This window comes from Vitis riparia, chromosome 15 (assembly GCF_004353265.1).
Source record: "Vitis riparia cultivar Riparia Gloire de Montpellier isolate 1030 chromosome 15, EGFV_Vit.rip_1.0, whole genome shotgun sequence".
NCBI lineage: Eukaryota > Viridiplantae > Streptophyta > Magnoliopsida > Vitales > Vitaceae > Vitis > Vitis riparia.
The window spans coordinates 20,907,711-20,931,971 of record NC_048445.1 but is presented as its reverse complement, the minus strand read 5'-3'; the positions used below and the strand labels follow the sequence as shown (position 1 = coordinate 20,931,971).

General features: G+C 33.0%; 1 protein-coding gene across 1 annotated transcript; it reads right to left on the bottom strand.

Annotated features, from left to right (window-relative positions):
- Positions 1-1,055: 1,055 nt before the first annotated feature.
- Positions 1,056-21,999, bottom strand: LOC117932751 (putative disease resistance protein RGA3). The gene is made up of 36 exons (XM_034854045.1): positions 18,493-21,999; positions 17,520-17,573; positions 17,361-17,414; positions 17,211-17,261; positions 17,087-17,137; positions 16,963-17,013; positions 15,299-15,367; positions 15,174-15,224; positions 14,922-14,972; positions 14,569-14,637; positions 14,444-14,494; positions 14,317-14,367; positions 14,192-14,242; positions 13,797-13,865; positions 13,672-13,722; positions 13,581-13,631; positions 13,456-13,506; positions 13,329-13,379; positions 13,103-13,171; positions 12,978-13,028; positions 12,851-12,901; positions 12,726-12,776; positions 12,329-12,397; positions 12,204-12,254; positions 11,595-11,663; positions 11,470-11,520; positions 11,343-11,393; positions 11,218-11,268; positions 10,865-10,933; positions 10,740-10,790; positions 10,613-10,663; positions 10,488-10,538; positions 10,249-10,299; positions 7,414-7,470; positions 7,251-7,298; positions 1,056-1,455 (listed from the first exon to the last, which is right to left on the bottom strand). The coding sequence occupies exons 1-36, from the start codon at positions 21,899-21,901 to the stop codon at positions 1,448-1,450; spliced, it is 5,286 nt and encodes a 1,761-aa protein (XP_034709936.1). The 5' UTR covers positions 21,902-21,999; the 3' UTR covers positions 1,056-1,447.
- Positions 22,000-24,261: the final 2,262 nt, after the last annotated feature.

Sequence of the window (24,261 nt, the reverse complement as noted above, 5' to 3'; positions counted from 1 at the left end):
CACACACATTTAGTATTATTACTTTCAATTACCTGCAACACCATTACTCCAAGCCACCAACTACATCTATTATTATTATTATTTTAACTTATTCCACCCTCTAGTTTACAAATCAACACCCTACTGGCTCTCACGTTTCCTTTCTTTCTTTCTTTTTTGTTTTTTTCAAATTGCCGCCCCGAAGTAGTGCATCAAACTCCAAAATCCAGAAATCTTCTTCATATTATTATTTTAGATCTACTTAATTGAATATTTTGATTTTTCTTTTTCTTTTTCTTTTTCTTTTTCTTTTTTTTTTTCATTAACAACTCTACTTATAATCACAAATTTCCAATCTTTTTAATTTTTTTTTAAAAACTTAAATAAACAGACCCTAATCTAGGTTGAGATCTCTAAAGTATTCAAATCTAATTAATGAATATAAAATACTAATCCGATGATTAAAAACTTACCTGAAAATTTGATCTTTAAACCCTAAACCTCCAAATCTTCACCCCTATGCTTTTTAATCTTTCTAATCCCTGTGTAAAAAGGTTTTCTAAATAGAGAAGATAGGGAAAATCTAATTTGTGCCTAAGGCTTTTAAAAGTGAAAATACTTTTCTACCCTTATTAAATTAATTTAATTAATTAATTAATTAATTAATTAATTTCTAAATTATGATTTTACCCCTAAATTGGGTTTGGGGTATTACATCATCATGAGGACGTATAGGTCACTATACCATGAAAGCCAACTCATTACCACTAATCATTATGAGCACAACACTACTATAGTATGATCCTCTATCTTAAAAACTGATGTGTCATTGTCCTCCATGTGTTATCTTATGAGGAACATAAATAGATCCTTTACAACCAAAATCACATGCCTGTACAAACAGTTAATCTTAATACATTTCAAACTTCAACCACCAATTTCTATCAAAAGAGCCTTATAAAGGATTGAAACTATCTTAGCATGACGACTTTACCAACTGTAATTTCCTATCCGATGTTTCCTCCTCCCTTTTAAGGAAATCATGTGGAATCTTCTCAAGCATGAAAACGATGGGAAACTGGAAATGCTACTTTTTATAAGCTTCATGTTCTTTAATTCCCTTAAGGATTACTAAATATCTTCTCCAAGAGGCTAGCCTTATAAGAAACTTCTCCTCTACTACATCCTCAAGAAAGGTGTTTTATGAAGTGATCAAGGTTTTAGAACTTTAGGTTAGATTAGTTCACTTGATATGCATATGTAATATATCCTTTAAGTAAAACATATTGCGTCTCGAGGTCTTCGAATGAAAATAACACACGCGAAAGGACGATGAAAAGGAAATAATCAAGTACACCAAATGCTGTCTAAATAGTTTCAGTGGACCTTATTCATCACCTAAACAGTTATTCTGCATTCACTAATTTCAAGAAACATGCAACCCTTCCCCTTGAATCGCCATCCAGCTTCAATGCCCTACAATCAGATTTTAGCGTTCAGTATTCGAATGGAGCTGAATGAAACAAGAATTTTAGGACTTCTCATACAACTAAAAGCATCTAAGTATACTTTTCTTACAATAATGCATGCAAATCATTGTGTGGCATTAATTAGAAAACAATTAAGAAAACCAATCAACACCCATGGACTAATAAACCAAATCAAAATAAATTAGTGCTCTTATGGATACAGTACTTCCTATTTTTTATTTTTAAAATAAAAAAATATTGATAACTTTTATATAAAATTCCAAAACTTTTAGAAGTTTAATGGTTTAAAAAATTAAGGTATCAAAAAATATTTATGACCTCAAATTTAAAAATGTTTTGAAGTGACTCTTAAAAGTTATATTTTAGCACATGTTTTATTTTTATATAAAAGTTTCTAATTTACAAATGAAAAATAGGAAATGTATCAAAATGAGACACCTAGTTTTTTTTATTTTAAATTTTATTAGGTTAATTTAATTTTAAAAAATCAAATATTTCAATTTGCTTTACAGGTTACTAACTTATATAAATTGAGCTCATAATAGACATATATTATGTAATTTTTAGAATACTAGAGGCTATTTTCATCTATGAAAAAAAAAAAAAAGCAAAAGGTTTAAACAACAAGATTGTACCTGTAGATTTTATTTTATTTAAATAAAATTACAAACATTTTTTAATAGTTGAAAATAAAGAAACAAATAACATTACTAAAAACACCTTCTAGGACCAACAAAATAAATAAATAAACACATATATGTAATATATGCATTTAATGCGGTTATAGGCCTTAGATTATAACTAATAGCATGATGGGTTAGAAGTGTCCCAAATTCTTATTGGAATATTTTTTAATGAATATTGTATAGAACATTTCCCAAGTTTATATGTGATTATAATTAGATTCCTTATATAATAAAGAAAACTAGTAGAAATATGTCTATAAATATTCCAAGTCATGAGGGGAAAAAATTATGAAACAGACATGGGCTTGTGACGACAAACCATGATAGATAGAAATGTGAGAAAGCGCAAAGGATACCTAGTAGAGTAAGAGGGTTTGCAGTTCAAGATGAAGATACCAGAAATAGTGGGAAACATCCAATGGAGCAAAAGAATTCATGATTCATGATCAAGATACAAATAATGGGAAATATGAGATATGTTGGGACCTAATAGTTGTACCTGTTTCTATCCTATCTAATATTTTCTATAATATAGTGGAATTTTATCTCTCATTTATAGACATAGGTATGATTAGTTGAACTACATTAAAATATCGTGTGCCCTTATATATAGATTGTTTTATTTTCATGCTCTTTCATTAATATGTTGCAACTGACCCAACATTGTAATGATCATTATATTTGGCACTACATATATAATGTATTTTAGGACAATGTAGTATATGTCAATCAATACATCTTATTTCAATGTAGTTTGTCCATACAAAATAGTAATAATAATAAAAATAGTATTAAATAATAAAAGGGTGTAAAGGAAAGCTTGTTGAGTAAAAGAAATTTAAGATCTTGAATTTTTACTCATCTAACGGTTTGATTGAATTCAAAACTAAAATTTGGTATGATATCAACACTTTTGTTTAGTTTACCTGTCCACTATGTCCATAGGGTTGTTATTCAAGAGACGAGGGAATCCTTGGGATCAAGAATTGTAATAAAATCCAAGCAGCACGCATTAATGATAAAACTTGGAAGCTTTATATGCTTGAGTAAAAGCTTTATATGTTAATAAACAGTGGCAACGCACAAATTGCCAGTGTCTATTAGCATTATGGGAAAAAGAAAAGAAATGATAGAATTTCCAACATAAATAAAAGATGATGTGCTTCAGATTTTATTAATCACTGTTCACTACTTCACTTAGGAATCTTGATACGTACGTGATTGAGAACTCCAAAATTATCAAGCATTTCCGTATGCAACACAAAATTGTTATTTATTTTGACTCTTTTTTTATTATTATTATTATTTTTGGATAGTCAAAATATTTATAAAATTCATGTTTAAATAAATTACCTTTTTGAGTGTGGCTAGGATTAGGAAACTTATTGTTTAAGGTTAACCCATGGAACTCTATAAATATGGGGTTTTATATAAGATTTTATAAAAGAAAGTGAATAATCGATAGAGTGAAAATAGGAATGGCAATTTCACGGGTCAATCAAGTCACCCGCCCCGCTCCGCCCCTATTGGGACAGGTATGAGATAAATTAATCGGGTATGGGACGGGTATGGGATAGTTTTGTGAAACTTGAATCGGGTTTAGGGCAGGTATGGGTTTGTAGTTACCCGACCTCGAAATTATAATTACCAACAGACTTTGGGTTTGAATCTAATCTGATCTAGTGGGTAAGAAGAGAAATGGGGTTTGGGGAAAATGAAGAGTCAGTTGCTCAACCTACGTCCTCTACGCTGACTCTTTCCTTTACTACAACAACTACCAGCACTAGGGCTTCGCCATTGTCATCGGTGCCATCCTCGGAATCGTTGTCATTGGTCCTATTGCTTATCTCAATACACTAGCGCTTAACAACGCTGTGTCCCTTTGCCCCTTGTTTAACCAGGGTTAAGAGTAGAAACTGGGTTCAGGGCTTTCTTCTTATTGAATGGAAGAGTCTAGAAGAGTCAAGTAGAGCCGCTGGATTTGGGGTTTAGTGGAGGCAATATGGGTCGTCTAATGGACCTGCCCCCTTGGTACTGATGATGTTCTGACGTGGAGATAAGGGACTGGCCGGTTGACGTGGCAGCGTCACCGTCTAACTGGTATTGCTGGCGAATAGCCTTCCTACCTCCTTTTATTTTGTTTTTTTGTTTTTTTCTATTTTAATCATGTCATCCCTCCTTTTCACAGTTACCACATACCCATCCATCACTTCACTTTAATCCCGAACCAATTCTACTGAAATGCTCGAATTGCCCTCAAAAAACCAGGACCTCATTGAATGCCGAAACTAACCTCTCAAGCCGACCCCGCCCCGCCTCGAGAGGTACGGGGATGGGGTCCCATTAACCCGCCCCGCCCCGAGTATGGGACAGGGATGGGAAATAGATTTATATAATTAGGACGGGAATGGGGTAGGGGTGGCCCCGCCCAAACCCGCCCCGTTGCCAATCCTAAGTGAAAAGAGATAAGCAATAAGCATATTCAATTTTGGCTAGAGAGAGGTTGAGATAGTTGAGTGTGTATCTCTGAAGTTTATTAGTGAATTTAATCTTTCTCTCTCTGATGGACATATAGGTAATTATGTCCAAGCACATAAATCTTGCCTTCTCTATTTCACTTTATTTTTCCTATTGCATTTACCACAAAAAGAGATATATCAAGAGATAACTATGAAGAATTGACCAAGCATGTAAGCAAAGAAAGAGCTTGAATCAAAAGAGATTTCATACATTTTGCTAATGCTGTCCATGAAAAGTTTGCTAATGATGAAGATGTTTTATCTATTATAGTTGGTGAAAATTTTTCTAACTCTTGAATTTTGAATTGTTAATAAGGAATGTTTTGACACGTATAACGAATATGATACTAGTACTATTCTAGTGGGCAATAGTCTTAGCTTTGAAGCCATTAGATTGGTATCATGAAAATGAAGATATTTGATAGTATTGTAAAACATTCACTAATGTTGAGCATGTTCCATAATTAAGGAGTTAATTTCTTTGAGGGCTCTAGACACTTTAAACTATGATTTTTCTACAAAGATGGTATTATGGATATTAATAAAGGTGCTTCCATAGCTATGAAGGGGAAAAATGTGAAAATTTTAGACAAGTTGACTGGAAAGACAATTTCAAGTAAAATTATGACAAAGAAGTCAAGTAATGAAAAGTCTTACATTAGTGCTAAAGAAGTTATAAGAGTAGAACAATATGACAAGATGTCGGTATTACACAAAAAACACAAAGGTAAGATGATCAAATCCCACTTTTAGCAAATGGTAATTTTGGCACAAGGATTGGATTAATTGTAAAAGAAATGAAGTTATGAAGAAGACAAAAACGATTTCTCAAGTCAAATACAATGAGAGTTTGAACTTAACACATATTTATTCTCATTAATTATATAGTAGTGAAACCCCACCCATAAGGGATGCAAAGGTGGGTATCAAGGAGAGAGAACCCCATATATGGATTGAAGGAATTTGAGTTGAGGTAGAGAATATTGTTGCTAATTTTGACTCTTTTTTTTTTTTTCTATGAAAGTCAGTGTTTATAAAATTTAGGCTTTGGTAGATTACCTTTTTAAGTTTGATTAGGATTAGAAAAATATTTTTTATGAGGGTCAACCCAAAAGATTCTTAAAACATGTATGGTTTTACATAGAATTTTATGAGAGAGTAAAAAAAATGAATAGTCCAAGAGTGAAGAGAGATAGGCATAGGGTTATTGGGTTTTGGTTAGAAAGAGGTTGAGAGAGTTTGAGTGTATATTTCTCAAGTTTAATATTGAATTTAATCTCCCTCTCTCGTGGACATAGGAAATTGTGCCTACCACTTAAAATTATTGTCTTCCCTATTTCACTTAATTTTTAATGCTGGGGTACCACAATTTTCCCAACAAAAATATTATTAGTTAGATTGGTTTTTAATTGATAGGACAATAGTTCATTTAACTTGTAATTAGATTTATATGACATGATCTATGTTTAGGTAAGATTTTCAAGTTTTAGCAAAATAGTTTAAGCTTTTTTCTAAACACAATTACTTCTTTTAAAGTAGTCATAGAAAGTAAGGTTTTGCTTAGGAAGTGTTTTCGAAAATAATTCTAACAACTAGTTTTTAAGAATTGTTTTGTAAACTATTATTTAATGTTTTGTAGAATAAAAGCTTATTTGGGAACTTGAAATATTTTTAACTTATTTTCTATGGTTTTAAATATTTTTTAAAAGTAACTTATATCTATAGTACTTTATTTTTAACCATTCTCCATATTTCTACAATTATTTTCTAAAACAATCGTAAATAAAACATGAAAATGACTAAAATTAACCAACTAAAATATGTTTTGAAAACACCCTATTTTACGTTTTTAAGAACAAAAAACTATTTTTTGTTTCTTAATTACCAAACAAGTTTATCTATTTTTTTATTCTTAAAAAAAATAAAACTATTTTTGAAAACAATTTCCAAACATAACCTAAGTTTGCCGAATTTTTACAATTAGTCACACCATATATCCACAACCTCAAAAGAAAGAAAAAAAAAGAACTATGTCCACAAGAGTCCTCCTATGTTTGTAGAAATGAACCTCCTGTTGTTGTTTCCCTAACCTATGGCTGCACCAACTTTATTACCAGGTCCAAAAATCATGTATAATCTCTACACATGAATATACTAATTGACTCCGAGTATAGGTGTTCTTTATTTAGGGCTTTTGTTCAGCCCTCCTAAATGTGCGTATTTTATTGTAGTGATCATTGACCAAGGTAGAGATTATGGCCATCATATTATTGACCATTCACAGCGTTCTGCTAAACTTGATTGTTCTATGGTATCCTTCCCTATAGAATTTCCTACAGCAAACATAATAATAATCATTTTGAACCCAAAAAAACGCAACAGACAAATCAATATATCTTGCATGAATTATATTTCTGGTTTTAATTGTTGAACACCACTAATGATACGTATATGCTGCCAAGTCCTTTTTAGAATTTCATCCTCCAGATTTTAAGAAACCCAAATCTAAAAGGGAGAAAAATATTCACTGATCATCTTTCAACTATCATATGGATATTGAATTTCTTAGCACTTACTATTTTCTGCTAAATTTGATGATTCTCCTGGCTCCATTCTCTTGTAATCTGCAAGTAAAAATAGTAGGAATCCTTCACTTGCTGTCCAAGTTCATATCTAAAAGAAAAAAGATCAGTTATCATCTATGAACTATTATTATAATATGGTTGGGCATGCAATTACATTGTAATGGTGAACTTGATGGTTCTCCGGGGCTCTCTTCCATTTTAGAATTTGCTCCTGCAAATATTGTGAATCTTCATTTTCTTTCAAAATGATTGATTTATATGCTATAGCAAAAAAATCAATTTATCATCTATGAATTATCAATATTATATTGTTGAGAACAAGTCTATGTTCTGCTAAATGGAACATAGGGAAAACATTAGGAATCTTCTCTTTCCATCCAAAGACAAGTCAAAAGAAAATTGATTGTTCTGCTGGCTCCTTCCCCTTACAAGTTCTTTCTGTAAACATTATGAATATTCACTTTCTAGGAAAACCCATATCTCAAACAAAAAAGAGATCAGTCTATCGACTATAGTTATTTGTATTGTAAAGCACTGACTATGCTTGGGTAAATTTGATGATCCTACTGTTAGGCACTCGCTATGTTCTGCTCAATTTAATGGTTCTACTGGTTCCTTTCCGTTAGAAGTTCCTCCTACAAACATTACAAGTTTTCACTTTCAATCCAAACTAAGATATGTCTAAAATAAAAAATATTAATGATCATCTATGAACTATAGTCGATCTCTGTATTACTAAGTTTGTAACTAATTTTAATTATTTTTTTTTTAGTATTTTCTTCTTAACTTTCTTTTTTCTTTGCTTAGTACTTTCTAGGAACCAAACATAACATACATGTTAATTACAACAGAAATCACATTCCTAGTGAGATAATGTCACTAGTGCACTCCTCAATCACCAATGTTGAGCTACCCCACGGGTGTTTAGTGATCTCACATTTTCAAAATTTTGATGTCTTGCAACTCAAAGGAACATCCTGGGATCACCCGAAGCACAAGCATGGAGTGGAAGAGGGCAAGTGCTTAAAACAGAGGAAGGATGAGGTGAAAATGAGTCATCCAAGGACCCTAAAGCCATCCCTCAGCCACTGCCACCTTTGGATGGTAATAAGATGGCATGTCCCATGAGGCCAAAACCTGCCACCCAACCTAGCTATGAAATCATTTCTTGCTCAATCCTACTTTTGTTTTTGGCACTTCCCTTTTAGTTCTTAGATTTTTGGTGGTCCCTTAGGTTGCCTCTATGTGTCACCAAGCAAGGACAACAGATACCCTATTTTGCAGCTGGAGATGGGGGACTTCTTTAGGGAGGCCTCTTTGGTCTTTTCTAGAGTTCAGATTTCTTCATGTTTTTTATTGGAATAGGGTAGATCTCATTTTCATTCATTTTGATATAATCTTACTTGAGATGTTTTTGTCTATGTTCGACTCCATTTGTAAGTCTATTTTTACATTTATTCATGTATTTTGGTTATTAGTCTCAATTTGTGGAGAAATTTATGCTTGACTTTTTTTTTATATATATACTTTTCATAAATTAGAGAGATGGCTCTTTGATTGGTGAGCACCCATGGTTATTTTACCAAACTATTGTTCATTTAATGCATGAAATTTGCATTTTCATCTTGCGTATTTTAATTATCTCTTAAATTTCAATCTATTTCTGCATTATAATATGCTTGTGAGACCCTTCTAATGCTTGGATTTTATATGCCTTAACTTGTATTTGCCTCTCTTTCACCCTAATTTTTTAATTATAAAAAGCTTGCATTGTAATTTGGGTATTTGGTCACCATTTTCTATCAAAATTGATGGTTCAAGCATCTCCTTGTCAACAATTCTTCCTACAATGATTATGAAACTTCATTTTTTGTGCAAACCAATGTCAAAAAGTAAAATTATGCCATTAAGCACTCACCATGTTCTGTTAAATTCAAAGGTTCTAGCATCTCGTCAAATGTTATTTCTGCAAAGATAATGGAACTTCACTTTTTATTCAAACCAATATCTAAAGTAAAATTATGTCATTGAGTAGTCACCATGTTCTGTCAAATCGAAAGGTTCTAGTGTCACCTTATAAAAAGTTCTTTCTACAAAGATTATAGAACTTCATGTTTTATCTAAACCGATGTCTATAAAAGTAAACATATCGTTATATAGTCACTATGTTATACCAAATTTGAGGTTCTAACTTCTGTTGGTCAAAAGTTCTTTCTATAAAGATTATGGAACTTTACTTTTTTGTCCAAACCTGTTTAAAAGTAAAATTATGCCATTAAGTACTCACCATGTTTCACCAAATCTGATGGTTCTAATGTTTTCTTCTCAAAAGTTCTTTCTATAAAGATTATGGAACTTCACTTTCTTTCCAAACCAATATCTATAAAAGTTAAATTATATCATTGAGTACGCACCATATTCTCCGAAATTTAATGGTTCTAGCTTCTCCTCATCAAAAGTTCTTCCTACAATGATTATGGAACTTTTACTTTGTGTCCAAACCAATGTCTAAAAGTATAATTATGTTTTCGAGTACTCACCATGTACTACTAAATCTGATGGCTTTGGTGTCTCTTTGTCAAAAGTTCTTTCTACAAAGATTATGGAACTTCACCTTATGTCCTCACCATATTTTGCTAAATCTAATGGTTCTAGCATCTCTTGATTAAAAGTTCTTCCTAAAAAAATTGTAGAACTTCACTTTCTATCTAAATCAATGTCTAAAAGTAAAACTATATCATTGAGTACTCGCCATATTGTGCGAAATCTAATGGTTTTAACGTCACCTTGCCTAACGTTCTTTTTGTAAAGATTATGGAACTTCACCTTCGATCCCAAGTAATGTCTATAAAAGCAAAATTATATTATTCAGTACTCCTGATGGTTTTCGCATCTCCTTAGCAAAATCTCTTTCTACAAAGATTATGGAACTTCACTTTTTGTCCAAACGGATATATATAAAAGTAAACTTATATCATTGAGTATTCACCATGTTTAGCCAAATTTGATGGTTCTAGCTTCTCTTCGTCAAAAGTTATTTCTACAAATACTTTTTATCTAAACCCACATCTAAAAGTAAAATTATGCCATTGAGTACTCACCATATTTCGCCAAATCAGATGGTTTTAACGTTTCCCTCTCAAAAGTTCTTTTTATAAAGATTCCGAAACTTCATTTTCTATCTAAACCAATTTCTATAAAAGTAAAATTATATCATTGAGTACTCACCATGTTCTCCCAAATTTGATGGTTCTTGCTTCTCCTCGTCAAAAGTTCCTTCTACAATGATTGTGGAACTTTACCTTTTATCCAAACTAATGTTTAAAAGTGCAATTATGTTGTTAAGCACTCACCATGTTCTGCCAAATATGATGGTGCTAGCGTCTCCTTGTAAAATTTTCTTTCTGCAAAGATAATGAAACTTCACTTTTTGTCCAAAGCAATGTCCAGAAAAGTAAGATTATGTCATTGAGTACTCACCATGTTTTCCTAAATCTGATGGTTCTAGCATCTCTGGGTCAAACGTTCCTTCTACAAAAATTATGGAAATTCACTTTCTATCGAAATCAATGTCTAAAAGTGAAATTATGTCATAAGGTACCTACCAAGTTGTGCGTACTCAACATGTTCTGCCAAATCTGATGGTTCTAGCATCTCCTTGGAAAAAGTTATTTCTACAAAGATTATGGAACTTCACTTTTTGTCCAAACCAATATATATAAAAGCAAACTTATATCATTGAGTACTCACCATGTTTAGCAAAATTTGATAGCACTTTACTATTTGTCTAAACCAATGTCTAAAAGTTAAATTATGCCATTGAGTGCTAACCATATTTTGCCAAATCGGATGGTTCTAATGTTTCCCTCTTAAAAGTTCTTTCTATTAAGATTATGAAACTTCACTTTCTATCCACCCCAATTTCTATAAAAGTAAAATTATATTGTTGAGTACTCACCATGTTCTCCCAAATTTGATGGTGCTTGATTCTCCTCATCAAAAGTTCTTCCTGCAATGATTATGGAACTTTACCTTTTATCCAAACTAATGTTTAAAAGTGCAATTATGTTGTTAAGCACTCACCATGTTCTGCCAAATCTGATGGTGCTAGCGTCTCCTTGTAAAAAAGATTTTCTACAAAGATAATGAAACTTCACTTTTTGTCCAAAGCAATGTCTATAAAAGTAAGATTATGTCATTGAGTACTCACCATGTTTTGCTAAATCTGATGGTTCTAGCATCTCTGGGTCAAACGTTCCTTCTACGAAAATTATGGAAATTTACTTTCTATCGAAATCAATGTCTAAAAGTGAAATTATGTCATAGGGTACCTACCAAGTTGTGCGTACTCAACATGTTCTGCCAAATCTGATGGTTCTAGCATCTCCTTGGAAAAATTTATTTCTACAAAGATTATGGAACTTCACTTTTTGTCCAAACCAATATATATAAAAGCAAACTTATATCATTGAGTACTCACCATGTTTAGCAAAATTTGATAGAACTTTACTATTTGTCTAAACCAATGTCTAAAAGTTAAATTATGCCATTGAGTGCTCACCATATTTTGCCAAATCGGATCGTTCTAATGTTTCCCTCTTAAAAGTTCTTTCTATAAGGATTATGAAACTTCACTTTCTATCCACACCAGTTTCTATAAAAGTAAAATTATATTGTTGAGTACTCACCATGTTCTTCCCAAATTTTGGATGGTTCTTGCTTCTCCTCGTCAAAAGTTCTTCCTGTAATGATTATGGAACTTTACCTTTTGTCCAAACTAACATTTAAAACTACGATTATGTTGTTGATTACTCACCATGTTCTGCCAAATCTAATGGTTCTAGCGTCTCCTTCTCAAAAAAAATTTCTATAAAGATTATGACACTTAACTTTTTTGTCCAAACCAATGTCAATAAAAGTAAAATTATGTTGTTGAGTACTCACCTTGTTTTGCTAAATCTGATGGTTCTGGCACCTCTATGTCAAACGTTCTTTCTGCAAGAATGATGGAAATTCACTTTCTGTCAAAATCAATGTCTAAAAGTAAAATTATGTCATGGAGTACCTACCAAGTTGTGCGTACTCACCGTGTTCTGCCAAATTTGATGGTTCTAGCGTCTTTTTAGCAAAAGTTCTTTCTACAAAGATTATGGAACTTCACTTTTTGTCCAAATGGATATATATAAAAGCAAGCTTATATCATTGAGCACTCACCATGTTTAGCTAAATGTGATGGTTCTAGCTTCTCTTCATCAAAAGTTATTTCTATAAAGATTATGGAACTTTACTTTTTATCTAAACCCACGTCTAAAAGTAAAATTATGCCATTGAGTACTCACCATATTTCGCCAAATCAAATGGTTTTAACGTTTCCCTCTCAAAAGTTATTTTTGTAAAGATTCTGAAACTTCATTTTCTATCTAAACCAATTTCTATAAAAGTAAAATTATATCATTGAGTACTCACCATTTTCTCCCAAATTTGATGGCTCTTGCTTCTCCTCGTCAAAAGTTCCGTCTACAATGATTGTGGAACTTTACCTTTTATCCAAACTAATGTTTAAAAGTGCAATTATATTGTGAAGCACTCACCATGTTCTGCCAAATCTGATGGCGCTAGCGTCTCCTTGTAAAAAAGATTTTCTACAAAGATAATGAAACTTCACTTTTTGTCCAAAGCAATGTCTAGAAAAATAAGATTATCTCATCAAGTACTCACCATGTTTTGCTAAATCTGATGGTTCTAGCATCTCTGGGTCAAACGTTCCTTCTACAAAAATTATGGAAATTCACTTTCTATCGAAATCAATGTCTAAAAGTGAAATTATGTCATAGGGTACCTACCAAGTTGTGTGTACTCAACATGTTCTGCCAAATCTGATGGTTCTAGCATCTCCTTGGAAAAATTTATTTCTACAAAGATTATGGAACTTCACTTTTTGTCCAAACCAATATATATAAAAGCAAACTTATATCATTGAGTACTCACCATGTTTAGCAAAATTTGATAGAACTTTACTATTTGTCTAAACCAATGTCTAAAAGTTAAATTATGCCATTGAGTGCTCACCATATTTTGCCAAATCGGATGGTTCTAATGTTTCCCTCTTCAAAGTTCTTTCTATAAAGATTATGAAACTTCACTTTCTATCCACACCAATTTCTATAAAAGTAAAATTATATTGTTGAGTACTCACCATGTTCTCCCAAATTTGATGGTTCTTGCTTCTCCTTGTCAAAAGTTCTTCCTGCAATGATTATGGAACTTTACCTTTTGTCCAAACTAACGTTGAAAACTATGATTATGTTGTTGATTACTCACCATGTTTTGCCAAATCTAATGGTTCTAGCGTCTCCTTCTCAAAAAAATTTTCTATAAAGATTATGACACTTCACTGTTGTTGAGTACTCACCATGTTTTGCTAAATCTGATGGTTCTGGCACCTCTATGTCAAACATTCTTTCTGCAAGAATGATGGAAATTCACTTTCTATCGAAATCAATGTCTAAAGGTAAAATTATGTCATGGAGTACTTACCAAGTTGTGCGTACTCACCATGTTCTGCCAAATTTGATGGTTCTAGCGTCTTTTTAGCAAAAGTTCTTTCTACAAAGATTATGGAACTTCACTTTTTGTCCAAACGGATATATATAAAAGCAAGCTTATATCATTGAGTACTCACCATGTTTAGCCAAATGTGATGGTTCTAGCTTCTCTTCATCAAAAGTTATTTTGACAAAGATTATGGAACTTTACTTTTTATCCAAACCCACGTCTAAAAGTAAAATTATGCATTGAGTACTTACCATATTTCGCCAAATCAAATGGTTTTAACGTTTCCCTCTCAAAAGTTCTTTTTATAAAGATTCCGAAACTTCATTTCTATCTAAACCAATTTCTATAAAAGTAAAATTATATCATTGAGTACTCACCATGTTCTCCCAAATTTGATGGTTCTTGCTTCTCCTCGTCAGAAGTTCCTTCTACAATGATTGTGGAACTTTACATTTTATCCAAACTAATGTTTAGAAGTGCAATTATGTTGTTAAGCACTCACCATGTTCTGCCAAATCTGATGGTGCTAGCGTCTCCTTGTAAAAAAGATTTTCTACAAAGATAATGAAACTTCACTTTTTGTCCAAAGCAATGTCTATAAAAGTAAGATTATGTCATCGAGTACTCACCATGTTTTGCTAAATCTGATGGTTCTAGCATCTCTGGGTCAAACGCTCCTTCTACAAAAATTATGGAAATTCACTTTCTATCGAAATCAATGTCTAAAAGTGAAATTATGTCATAGGGTACCTACCAAGTTGTGCGTACTCAACATGTTCTACCAAATCTGATGGTTCTAGCATCTCCTTGGAAAAATTTATTTCTACAAAGATTATGGAACTTCACTTTTTGTCCAAACCAATATATATAAAAGCAAACTTATATCATTGAGTACTCACCATGTTTAGCAAAATTTGATAGAACTTTACTATTTGTCTAAACCAATGTCTAAAAGTTAAATTATACCATTAAGTGCTCACCATATTTTGCCAAATCGGATGGTTCTAATGTTTCCTTCTTAAAAGTTCTTTCTATAAGGATTATGAAATTTCACTTTCTATCCACACCAATTTCTATAAAAGTAAAATTATATTGTTGAGTACTCACCATGTTCTCCCAAATTTGATGGTTCTTGCTTCTCCTCGTCAAAAGTTCTTCCTGTAATGATTATGGAACTTTACCTTTTGTCCAAACTAACGTTTAAAACTACAATTATGTTGTTGATTACTCACCATGTTCTGCCAAATCTAATGGTTCTAGCGTCTCCTTCTCAAAAAAAAATTCTATAAAGATTATGACACTTAACTTTTTGTCCAAACCAATGTCAATAAAAGTAAAATTATGTTGTTGAGTACTCACCATGTTTTGCTAAATCTGATGGTTCTGGCACCTCTATGTCAAACGTTCTTTCTGCAAGAATGATGGAAATTCACTTTCTATCAAAATCAATGTCTAAAAGTAAAATTATGTCATGGAGTACCTACCAAGTTGTGCGTACTCACCGTGTTCTGCCAAATTTGATGGTTCTAGCGTCTTTTTAGCAAAAGTTCTTTCTACAAAGATTATGGAACTTCACTTTTTGTCCAAACAGATATATATAAAAGTAAACTTATATCATTGAGTATTCACCATGTTTAGCCAAATGTGATGGTTCTAGCTTCTCTTCGTCAAAAGTTACTTCTACAAAGATTATGGAACTTTACTTTTTATTTAAACCCATGTCTAAAAGTAAAATTATGTCATTGAGTACTTACCCTGTTCTACCAAATTAGATGTTACTAGTGTCCCCTTGTCAGAAGTTCTTTCTACAAAGATTACTAAACTTCACTTTCTTTTGTGGAAAATGTCTCAAATTCCTAATTAGTATGGATTCCCTTTTTGAAAAGAATATTGTATCAAATATTACCTATGTTCTTATGTCATTTTAATATTAAAATTCCTTATGAAATAGGAAAAGTTGTTAGGAATATCTCTATAAATATTCTAGGTCATTAAGGAAAAAGTTTATGCGATTGAGATAGACTTGTAAAGACTATACAAGGTGGATAGAGATGTGAGGAAGAATAAGAGAATAAGTGACACCCGATGGAGCGAGGAGCTCATGGTTCAAGGTGTAGATACAAGGAGTAGGGAAACATAGAATGTTTCAAGAACTTTGTAGTTGTATCTTATTTTTGTCCATTGTAATATTCTTGATGGTATATTTGAATGATTCTCTCTCATCCGTGGAATTGCCATGTTTGGTTGAATCACATTAAAACCTATTATACCTTTGTGTAAATTGTTTTATCTTTATGTTCTTGAACTAACATTGTTGTCATTACAACTTCCATTGGTACAATAAACTAGTATCAAAGTCTTAGTTGAAGATTTATGGAAGAATAAAAGAGAACAAAGCACACAAGATGATGACAAAAAGAATTTTAGTTAAAGGTGAAGTTGATTGTTCTCTCATTGAGATGTGATACAAAAAATGTGTCATGAAGAGATGAAGATTGACTTAATGGAATTTGATCTAAGGTGGAGATTGTTGAAAAGTGTCTCAAATTCCTAATTAGTATAGAATTATTTTCTATATTCATATATTATTTTAATATTAGATTTCCTTATTCTATAAGGAAAGTTGTTATGAATATTTCTATAAATATCCTAAGTCATGAGGAGAAAAGGTTGTGAGATTGAGATGAGCTTATAAAGACTATACGAGGTGGATAGAGATGTAAAGGGAGACACTCAGAGGAGTGAGGGCCTCATGCTTAAGCGTGTACATACAAAGAGTGGGGAAACATGGGAGATTTTGGGAACCTAATAGTTATATTTGGTTTCCATCCTATATAATATTATCTATGGTATAATGGAATGATCCTCTCTCATCTTTGGATGTAGACATGTTTGGTTCAACCATGTTTAAACCTGATATACCTTTGTATGAATTGTTCTATCTTTGTGCTCTTGAACTATTCCACACAACATTCTTTCAAAACCAATATCTAAAAGTAAAATTATGTCATTAAGTACTCACCTTGTTCTACCAAATTTGATTGTTCTAGTGTCTCCTTATCAAAAGTTCTTCTTGTAAAGATTATGGAACTTGATTTTATGTCTAAAACAAATATCTAAAAGTAAAATTATGTTGTAGAGTACTCACCATGTTCTTCCAAATTTGATGGTTCTGCCATCTCATTGTCAAAAGTTCTTTCTGCAAAAATTATGGAATTTCACTTTCTATCCATGCCAAGTTCTAAAAGTAAACTATCTTGTTAAGTACTCACCATGTTCTAGCAAATTCAATGGTTCTAGCCTCTCCTTGTCAAAATTTCTTCCTGCCAAATTATGGAACTTCATTTTCTATCCAAACCAATGTCTAAAAGTAAAATAATATTGTTGAGTACTTACCGCGTTTTACCAGATTTGGTAGTTCTATTGTCCCCTTATCAAAAGTTTGTCCTGCAAAGATTATGGAACTTCACTTTCTACCCAAATCAATGTCTATAAGGAAAAGGATCCATAATCATCTATCCTATAGTTACTATATTGCTGACTCACTGCGTTCTCCTACACTTGATGGTTCGGGGGGTCCTTTTCTTTTAACATTTGGTCCTGCAAATATTGTCAAATCTTCATTTCCCATCCAAATGTATATTTGAAAGAGCAAAGATTAATGAGCATCTATGAACTATTGTTACTGTATGGTTGAGCACTCACTATGTTCTGCTGAATTTGATGCCTCCGCTGGATGCTTCCCTTCAATCTTTCCTCCTGAAACATTGTGAATCTTCAGTTTCTATCCAAATGCGTGTCTTAAAGAAAAATGACCAATGATCATGTATGTGGCCATTGGGTTGTTGAACACCATATGTTTTTTATTTACTTGATAGTTCTACAGGCACCTTACCTTTTGAAATTCTTCCTGCAAAGAAAACTATATCTACTGATTTCAATCTAAATACATCTACTCATCCAAATATATATGCACAGCACATGAAAAATAAAATGATAATAATAATAATAATAATAATAAACATAAAAAAGGAGGAAAAAAACCCAGAAATGGTCATTTTAACTTTATTGTTGCATTTAAACCATGTAAAATCCGTTGTTGTCTGATTTTCCGGAAGGCTTGTAGTTGACCTGAACAATGGAAATGATAGAACACAGAAAAAAAATCTAATCATCTCCTTTGGAGGGATGCTTCCCTCTTGGAATGGCACCAATCAAGTAGAATTACTTTTTCTTTTAGTCGTTGACCAGATATTAACTTTTAGAGGGTTCTTCGTTTTATATTGAAGATCCTCTAAACTGGACCTGAAAAGCAAGGATTGAAGAGAAGGCTTCTAACTTCTTTTTTTTTTTTCTTTGAAAAAGAAACTCTTTTTAAGCTTCATGCTGATGAAATAAGGGCTAGAAGTTTATCTCTAGACAAGAAAAGTCACCTTAAAAGAAAGGGGATGAAATTGTTCTGTTCCTTAGGAGTTACAAGGCATGCAGAAGATTAGTAAAAATTTGAAATTGTGGTTATAAATAAATTAAGGGGACAATTTTCAGCCAAATTTCCGATGCTGGAACCTATTTTAGATTAGATACTTGACAATTGGCATTAAGATTTTCAGTTTTTATAGTAATGAGCACACAAATATAAATGAGGAAAACATGATCTCCCCTTAATGGAGATACTAACCTTTCGGTGGCATAAGATGATGATACCAACGAGTTGAAGATGCTTTGGGGTGACCTTGCACTTGATTTGACAAATCGAGGGACGGTGATACTTGGGTGGAATCAATCTCTATGTGAGGGATGTGCATGATCTTTGGCCAGTCTAAACCTCCGTCCCCTCTAGATTGCTCTCCTAGTGTGGGACATCCTTCAATTACCAAATGTTGAAGGGAAGTAGAAACACCCTCTTCTGGTAATGAATGAACTTTGGGGCAATGCTTGATGTGAAGATCCTTGAGGGAGGTAAGGCTCTTCAGCACGTCATTTGGACCAAGGGACTCAAGATTTGTGCAGTAACTAAGAGTCAAACATTCTAGTGTTGTGGGGAGTCCACCAGGCAATGCCACAAGTTTGGGGCAGCCTTGGATGGACAAGAGTTTGAGAGAGGTCAAATCTTGGAATGGTGATGCTTCTTGGGATAAAGCTACCAGATCTTTGCAATGACGGATGTGCAAAGCCTTGAGACCAGGAAGATGAGGCCACTTGGGGAGACAGGTTGCCTTTGAGATGTTTGAAATGACCAAAGAGTTTAGAGAAGTGCTCCTTGGTATTGCCCCCACTACCAGTGTTTCATCCTCGCATTCATCCAGGATCAAGTGCTCAAGTTGTTGGGAGTAATCTCGGGCTGAGAGGGCTTCCAGTAAATTACACCCACCAATCTCCACCTTCTTTGGGGTACATATCTGTGGTAATGCCTTCAGCTTTGGGCAACCACTAATCTTCAATTCCAAAAGACTAGAGAAGGAATGATCCACTTCATTCAAATCTTCCAGAACAAGGTTGTCAACTAGTACTAGAACTTTCAGAAGTGGGGTCACAGCAAGGGTCTTGAGAGAGTCGCAATCTTTGATCTTCAGATCTTCTAAATTAGGAAAGTGAGATGGCAACTTCATCAGCTTGCGGCAGTAACTGATCTTTAAAAAAACTAGGGAAGGGTACTCCCCCAATTCCTGTAATTCTTCCAACTCCTGCATTCCTTTAATGTTGATTTTTTCAAGGTGGGGTAGCCCACCCAGTGAGAGGACTCTGCATCTTGTGCAAAATTTTAAGGAAACAGTAACCAGATTTTGGAGCTGCCCCTCTGTCATCCAAAGTGGAAATACGGTACCCCTGAAGTTAAAAATTTGGAGCTCTTTGAGGTCTGAGTGAGGCCGTAGGTCTTCAAGCACCCTCACTTGTGCAGCTTCATCTTGTAGAGCATCATCCCCAGAGCTCCATTCCAACACCAGTTTGTGAAGGCTTTCTTTCTTGTTCAATTTTGCTTCCCCAGCTTTCACTGCATTCTCAAGTTTTGAAATATACAACGTTCCTGTTAGGTATGACATGCCCTTCAGCTCTTCAATTCCATACCCGACCTCACGCTGAATTGGAAACTTATATAAGGTATGCAAACTGGTTAAGCTCCCAATTCTTGGTGGCAACTTGGTGGTATTGTACCAGAACTCTTCATCTAGCTCAAGATGTCGCAGGTTTATTAGCTTGGCCAAGTTTTGGGGCAATTGGGAGAACTGTGGACACTCCAACAGTTTTAGGGTTTGCAGATAGAAGAGTTTGCAAATAGAGTCAGGGAGCCTTTTGATTTCAGTTTTGGAGAGATTGAGGTAGCGTAACAGTTTCAACTCTTTAACTGATTTTGGTAGTTCGAGGATTGTGCTTGAGCTCAGATCCAACACCCGCATGTATTTCAGACTCTTGAACATTTTGTCAAGGGCTTTTCCAAACTCTTTCTTCAAATGATAGTTGGGAAACAAGAGTGTGCGCACCTTCTTACATTTATCAATAATCTCCAAAACAGCTTCTTCCACGTCGAAAACAACTTCTTCTACATCTCTGCAGCCCAATGATACATGACGAATTTTTTCAGAGAAATTGTGTTTCTTGCTATCTTCCACTGGGTAACAATAGGGGCTAGAAATGTATCGCGCCAACTCATGGTACAGGTCATGCATCATGTAATTGTAATCTTGGCTCTTATTGTCAGGACTTATCCTGTGAAAGAAGGACCTCATTAACAAATCATCGAAATGTTCACTTGCAGTCTCCTCCATCGTTTCTTGTCCTTGGGGTTGGATTAAACTCTCCGCCATCCAAAATTGGGCCAACTCCTTCTTGTTGAATGAATGCCCCTTAGGTAATAAGGAACAGTAGGAAAAGAGCGGCTTTAAATAGGAAGGCAGATGATTATAACTCACTTTCAACATAGGCAAAATGTTAGGCTTCTCAGACCTGCACACCTTCTCGGCTTCACATACGTCAAGTTGCGAGATTTTTCGCCATTTTCTTGCATCAAGATTGTTCTGCAAAAGGCCTCCCATTGCCTTGACTGCCAAAGGCAAACCCTTGCACTTGCCCACGATTTCCCTTCCGAAACTTTCAAGTTCCGGGGGACAATTGCCTTGTGTAAATGCACTTTGTTGGAACAAAGCCCACGATCCGGAGTCGTTCAAAGGGTCCAGGGTGTAAACATTTTGGACTTCCATTCCCATAGCACCGCAAACATCACTTCTTTGGCTGGTAACCAAAACACTGCTTTCTATCGCTCCCATTTTTAGGAGATAGAGAAGCTTGTTCCAGTCTCCATTGTTAACCGTCCGGACACCATCTAGAACAAGTAAGACCCTTTTTCCGCCCACAAACTTTAGAAATTCCTCATACAACTGGTTCTGGGATGAACTGGTGTAATTGATCATCTGAGAATGAGACACCATCATCTCTCTCAGAATCCTCGAATGGTCAAAATGGTGGTTGACACAGACCCACATCGTATGGTGAAAATGTTCCCTTACTCTATCGTCATTGTAGACGATTTGGGCAAGAGTTGTTTTTCCCACGCCTGTCATTCCAACGATGCGACTGACTGTTACGCCACCGTCTCCGCGGTATGCTGTGCTAAACAACATCTTTATTATTTCCTCTTTAGCGTTGTCTCTACCAAAAATGGTAGCAATATCCACATGAGAAGCAGTAGAAGAGAGCCCGGGACTGCAGGCACCCTCGTTAACAACGAGAGTTTGGATGAATTGAGCTCTTTTCCTGAGCTGACGAAACCTATCTTTCATTTTCTTAATCGTACAACAAGTGCGTATAGAACAGAAAGGATTACCTCCCCTCAAATATTCTGGGATTTCCGTAGTGTCCCTTAAGTCTTGTAGATCACAAAAGGCATCTTGAAAATCTAGCAACCAGTTTTGCGTCGCTCGAATCTGCTCTTCATTTGCGCGTGTAACGATTTCTTGGATTATGCTTGCTGTTCTCGAAAGATCATCAAAGTCGAGCCCAAATGCAAGGATCCATGGCATCCCCTTGGCAACCAAAGCGGATATTGCGAGTATGGAAGCAGTAAGACTCAGAATTGGATCCGCAAGCACCATTATGCCTAAACCAACGCACAAGCAAATTCTCCAATGTTACAGAGAAGGAGAGGAGGGTAGAAAACAAAGCCAGAGGAATGCAAGTAGACTAAACGATAGCTTTGTTTTGCATGCCAAATAATATTCAAAACAGTGGCCCTTCTACTATAACATCCAAATTATGGACTGATAAGGCCAATAGTGAATCACAGTCAAATCCAAGATTGAATCATGGTCTTAACAATTAACATCATATTATAAATATAAATTTTATTTAAAAAAAACTTAATATATTTTGTTTTTATCTTTAAACCTAACACATTAAATCAAGAATATGGATCTAATTTATTAGTAAACTAGAAATTAAAGCTTTGGTATTTAATTTATATTTTATCATTTTATAATCTTAACTATTATTGTTTGTTTTTTAAATGCTTATTTTCTATATAAATATTTATATTTGTTTTAAAAATTTTATTTTGTAAATAATTATTATTTTATTTATAGTATTTATAAATGAAGCTGCAGAGGGGAGGAGAGAAAAGAATAAGAAAAGAAAAAAAAATACATTTGAACTAACCTTCAATCTTTTACAAGACGACGTTAGAAAAGAAAAAAAAAATACATGAAAAATTGTAACTTATTTAGAAAAATATATGATCTTTTTGGACAGCTCCTCATTAATTAGTAATGTCATCCAATCAAATTTAAATCTAGATTATTTTAGCAAATTTTTGGGAACATGTTTATTAATATTTTGAACGAAACCTATAAAAATATATAATTTATTAATTTTAAACTGATTAATACAAATTTAATTGATTGGGTTGCTCAGTATTCAACTGATTTCAAATGGTCAAGAGACCCGTTTAATAGATTAGATTGTAAAGTTAAATAAAGAGACAAAGGAAATCACGAGGGAAAGATTCCTCAAAGGTTGTCGCTTCTCATCGGCCACCACCTCGAATGCCTAGATCACCGGACTTGGTGGAACAACTCTTCCACATTCTATAGTAGTTTGTTATCATGGAAAGATTCTTTTCTTAAAATATAAAGTTTAACATATCAAAAATTATAAATTTTTTATATTTTATTTACAAGTTTACATTTCTATTATATTGAATTAATACCCAAAAGATAATTAAAAAAACATCATTAAGAATATTATTATGTTGAATTTTTATATTTTTAATAATTTTTTCAAAGAAAATTAAATATAAAATAATTAAAATTGATATATTTAATAAAATTTTATGTCAGGATAAAATTTTATGAAAATTATATATATATCTGTGTGTGTGTGTGTGTGTGTGTGTGTGTGTGTGTGTGTGTGAATGTTTGTAGAGAGTGTGTGTGTGTGTGTGTGTGTGTGAATGTTTGTAGAGATTTTCATATTTTCATTGAAGATTTAGTACAAACAGGTGTAAGAGAAGTCAGGGGATGATATAATAAAATAATGAAAATGATAATATTTAGTTTTAAGTTAATAAATGAAATTAGTTAAATCTTAAAAACAAACTTGGTCTAAATTTTTAATTAATGTTGGTAGATAGAAATATTAATATTAACACAAAATATTATTAAGATTGTGAATTATAAAACTTTAGAGAAATAGTCAATTAGATGAGAAGTAGATTCTTTAAGATTAATGTTTTTCAAGATTTTGAGTACTTCTTCGAGGTAACGGAAATTAATACAGATTAGATTTTATAAAATTAAAAATATATATATTTTTATATGTTATTTTAAATGATATAAAATATTATTTTTGTTTCTCTACTTGTATTAAATACATTTTGCAAATAAATATGTTAGAACACATTTTCTTTTATTTGTAATAGAATATTTAACTTTATCCCTGGTTTGTTTAACCCTAGTCAACGGGATATAATTGTTAACCTTTTTTCCCCTAGTCAATGGAATATAATTATTGACCTTTACATTCCTTTGTGAGGTATTAAAAGGAACAAATTTGAGGTTAACCATCCATTTATAAAGTTTCACCTAATTGGTCATTATTTATTATTTGATAATTAACCAAATAAAAATGTTTTGAATGCATTTGATTTGTGATTGTTAATGCCATAAATATGAAAAATATTTGGTTGAAAAGTTTTGGATGCTTACTATGTTTGAATTCAAAAGTTTTTATTAAAATAATTGTATATTGTGTCTCTTATTTGTGATCATAATTAAAAAAGTTTGATCCATAAAACTGTATTAATATTCCTTATTAGGCTTTAAGCTTATTCTCTTTTGTTGACATTTTTTTTTCAAGTACTTTCAGTTCAAGCAAACAATGATGGTTAAGATGGAAATTTGTCCTTATTAGGACCTTTGGTTTAAGCTTTTATTTTTAGACATTGTGTAAATGTTAAAAT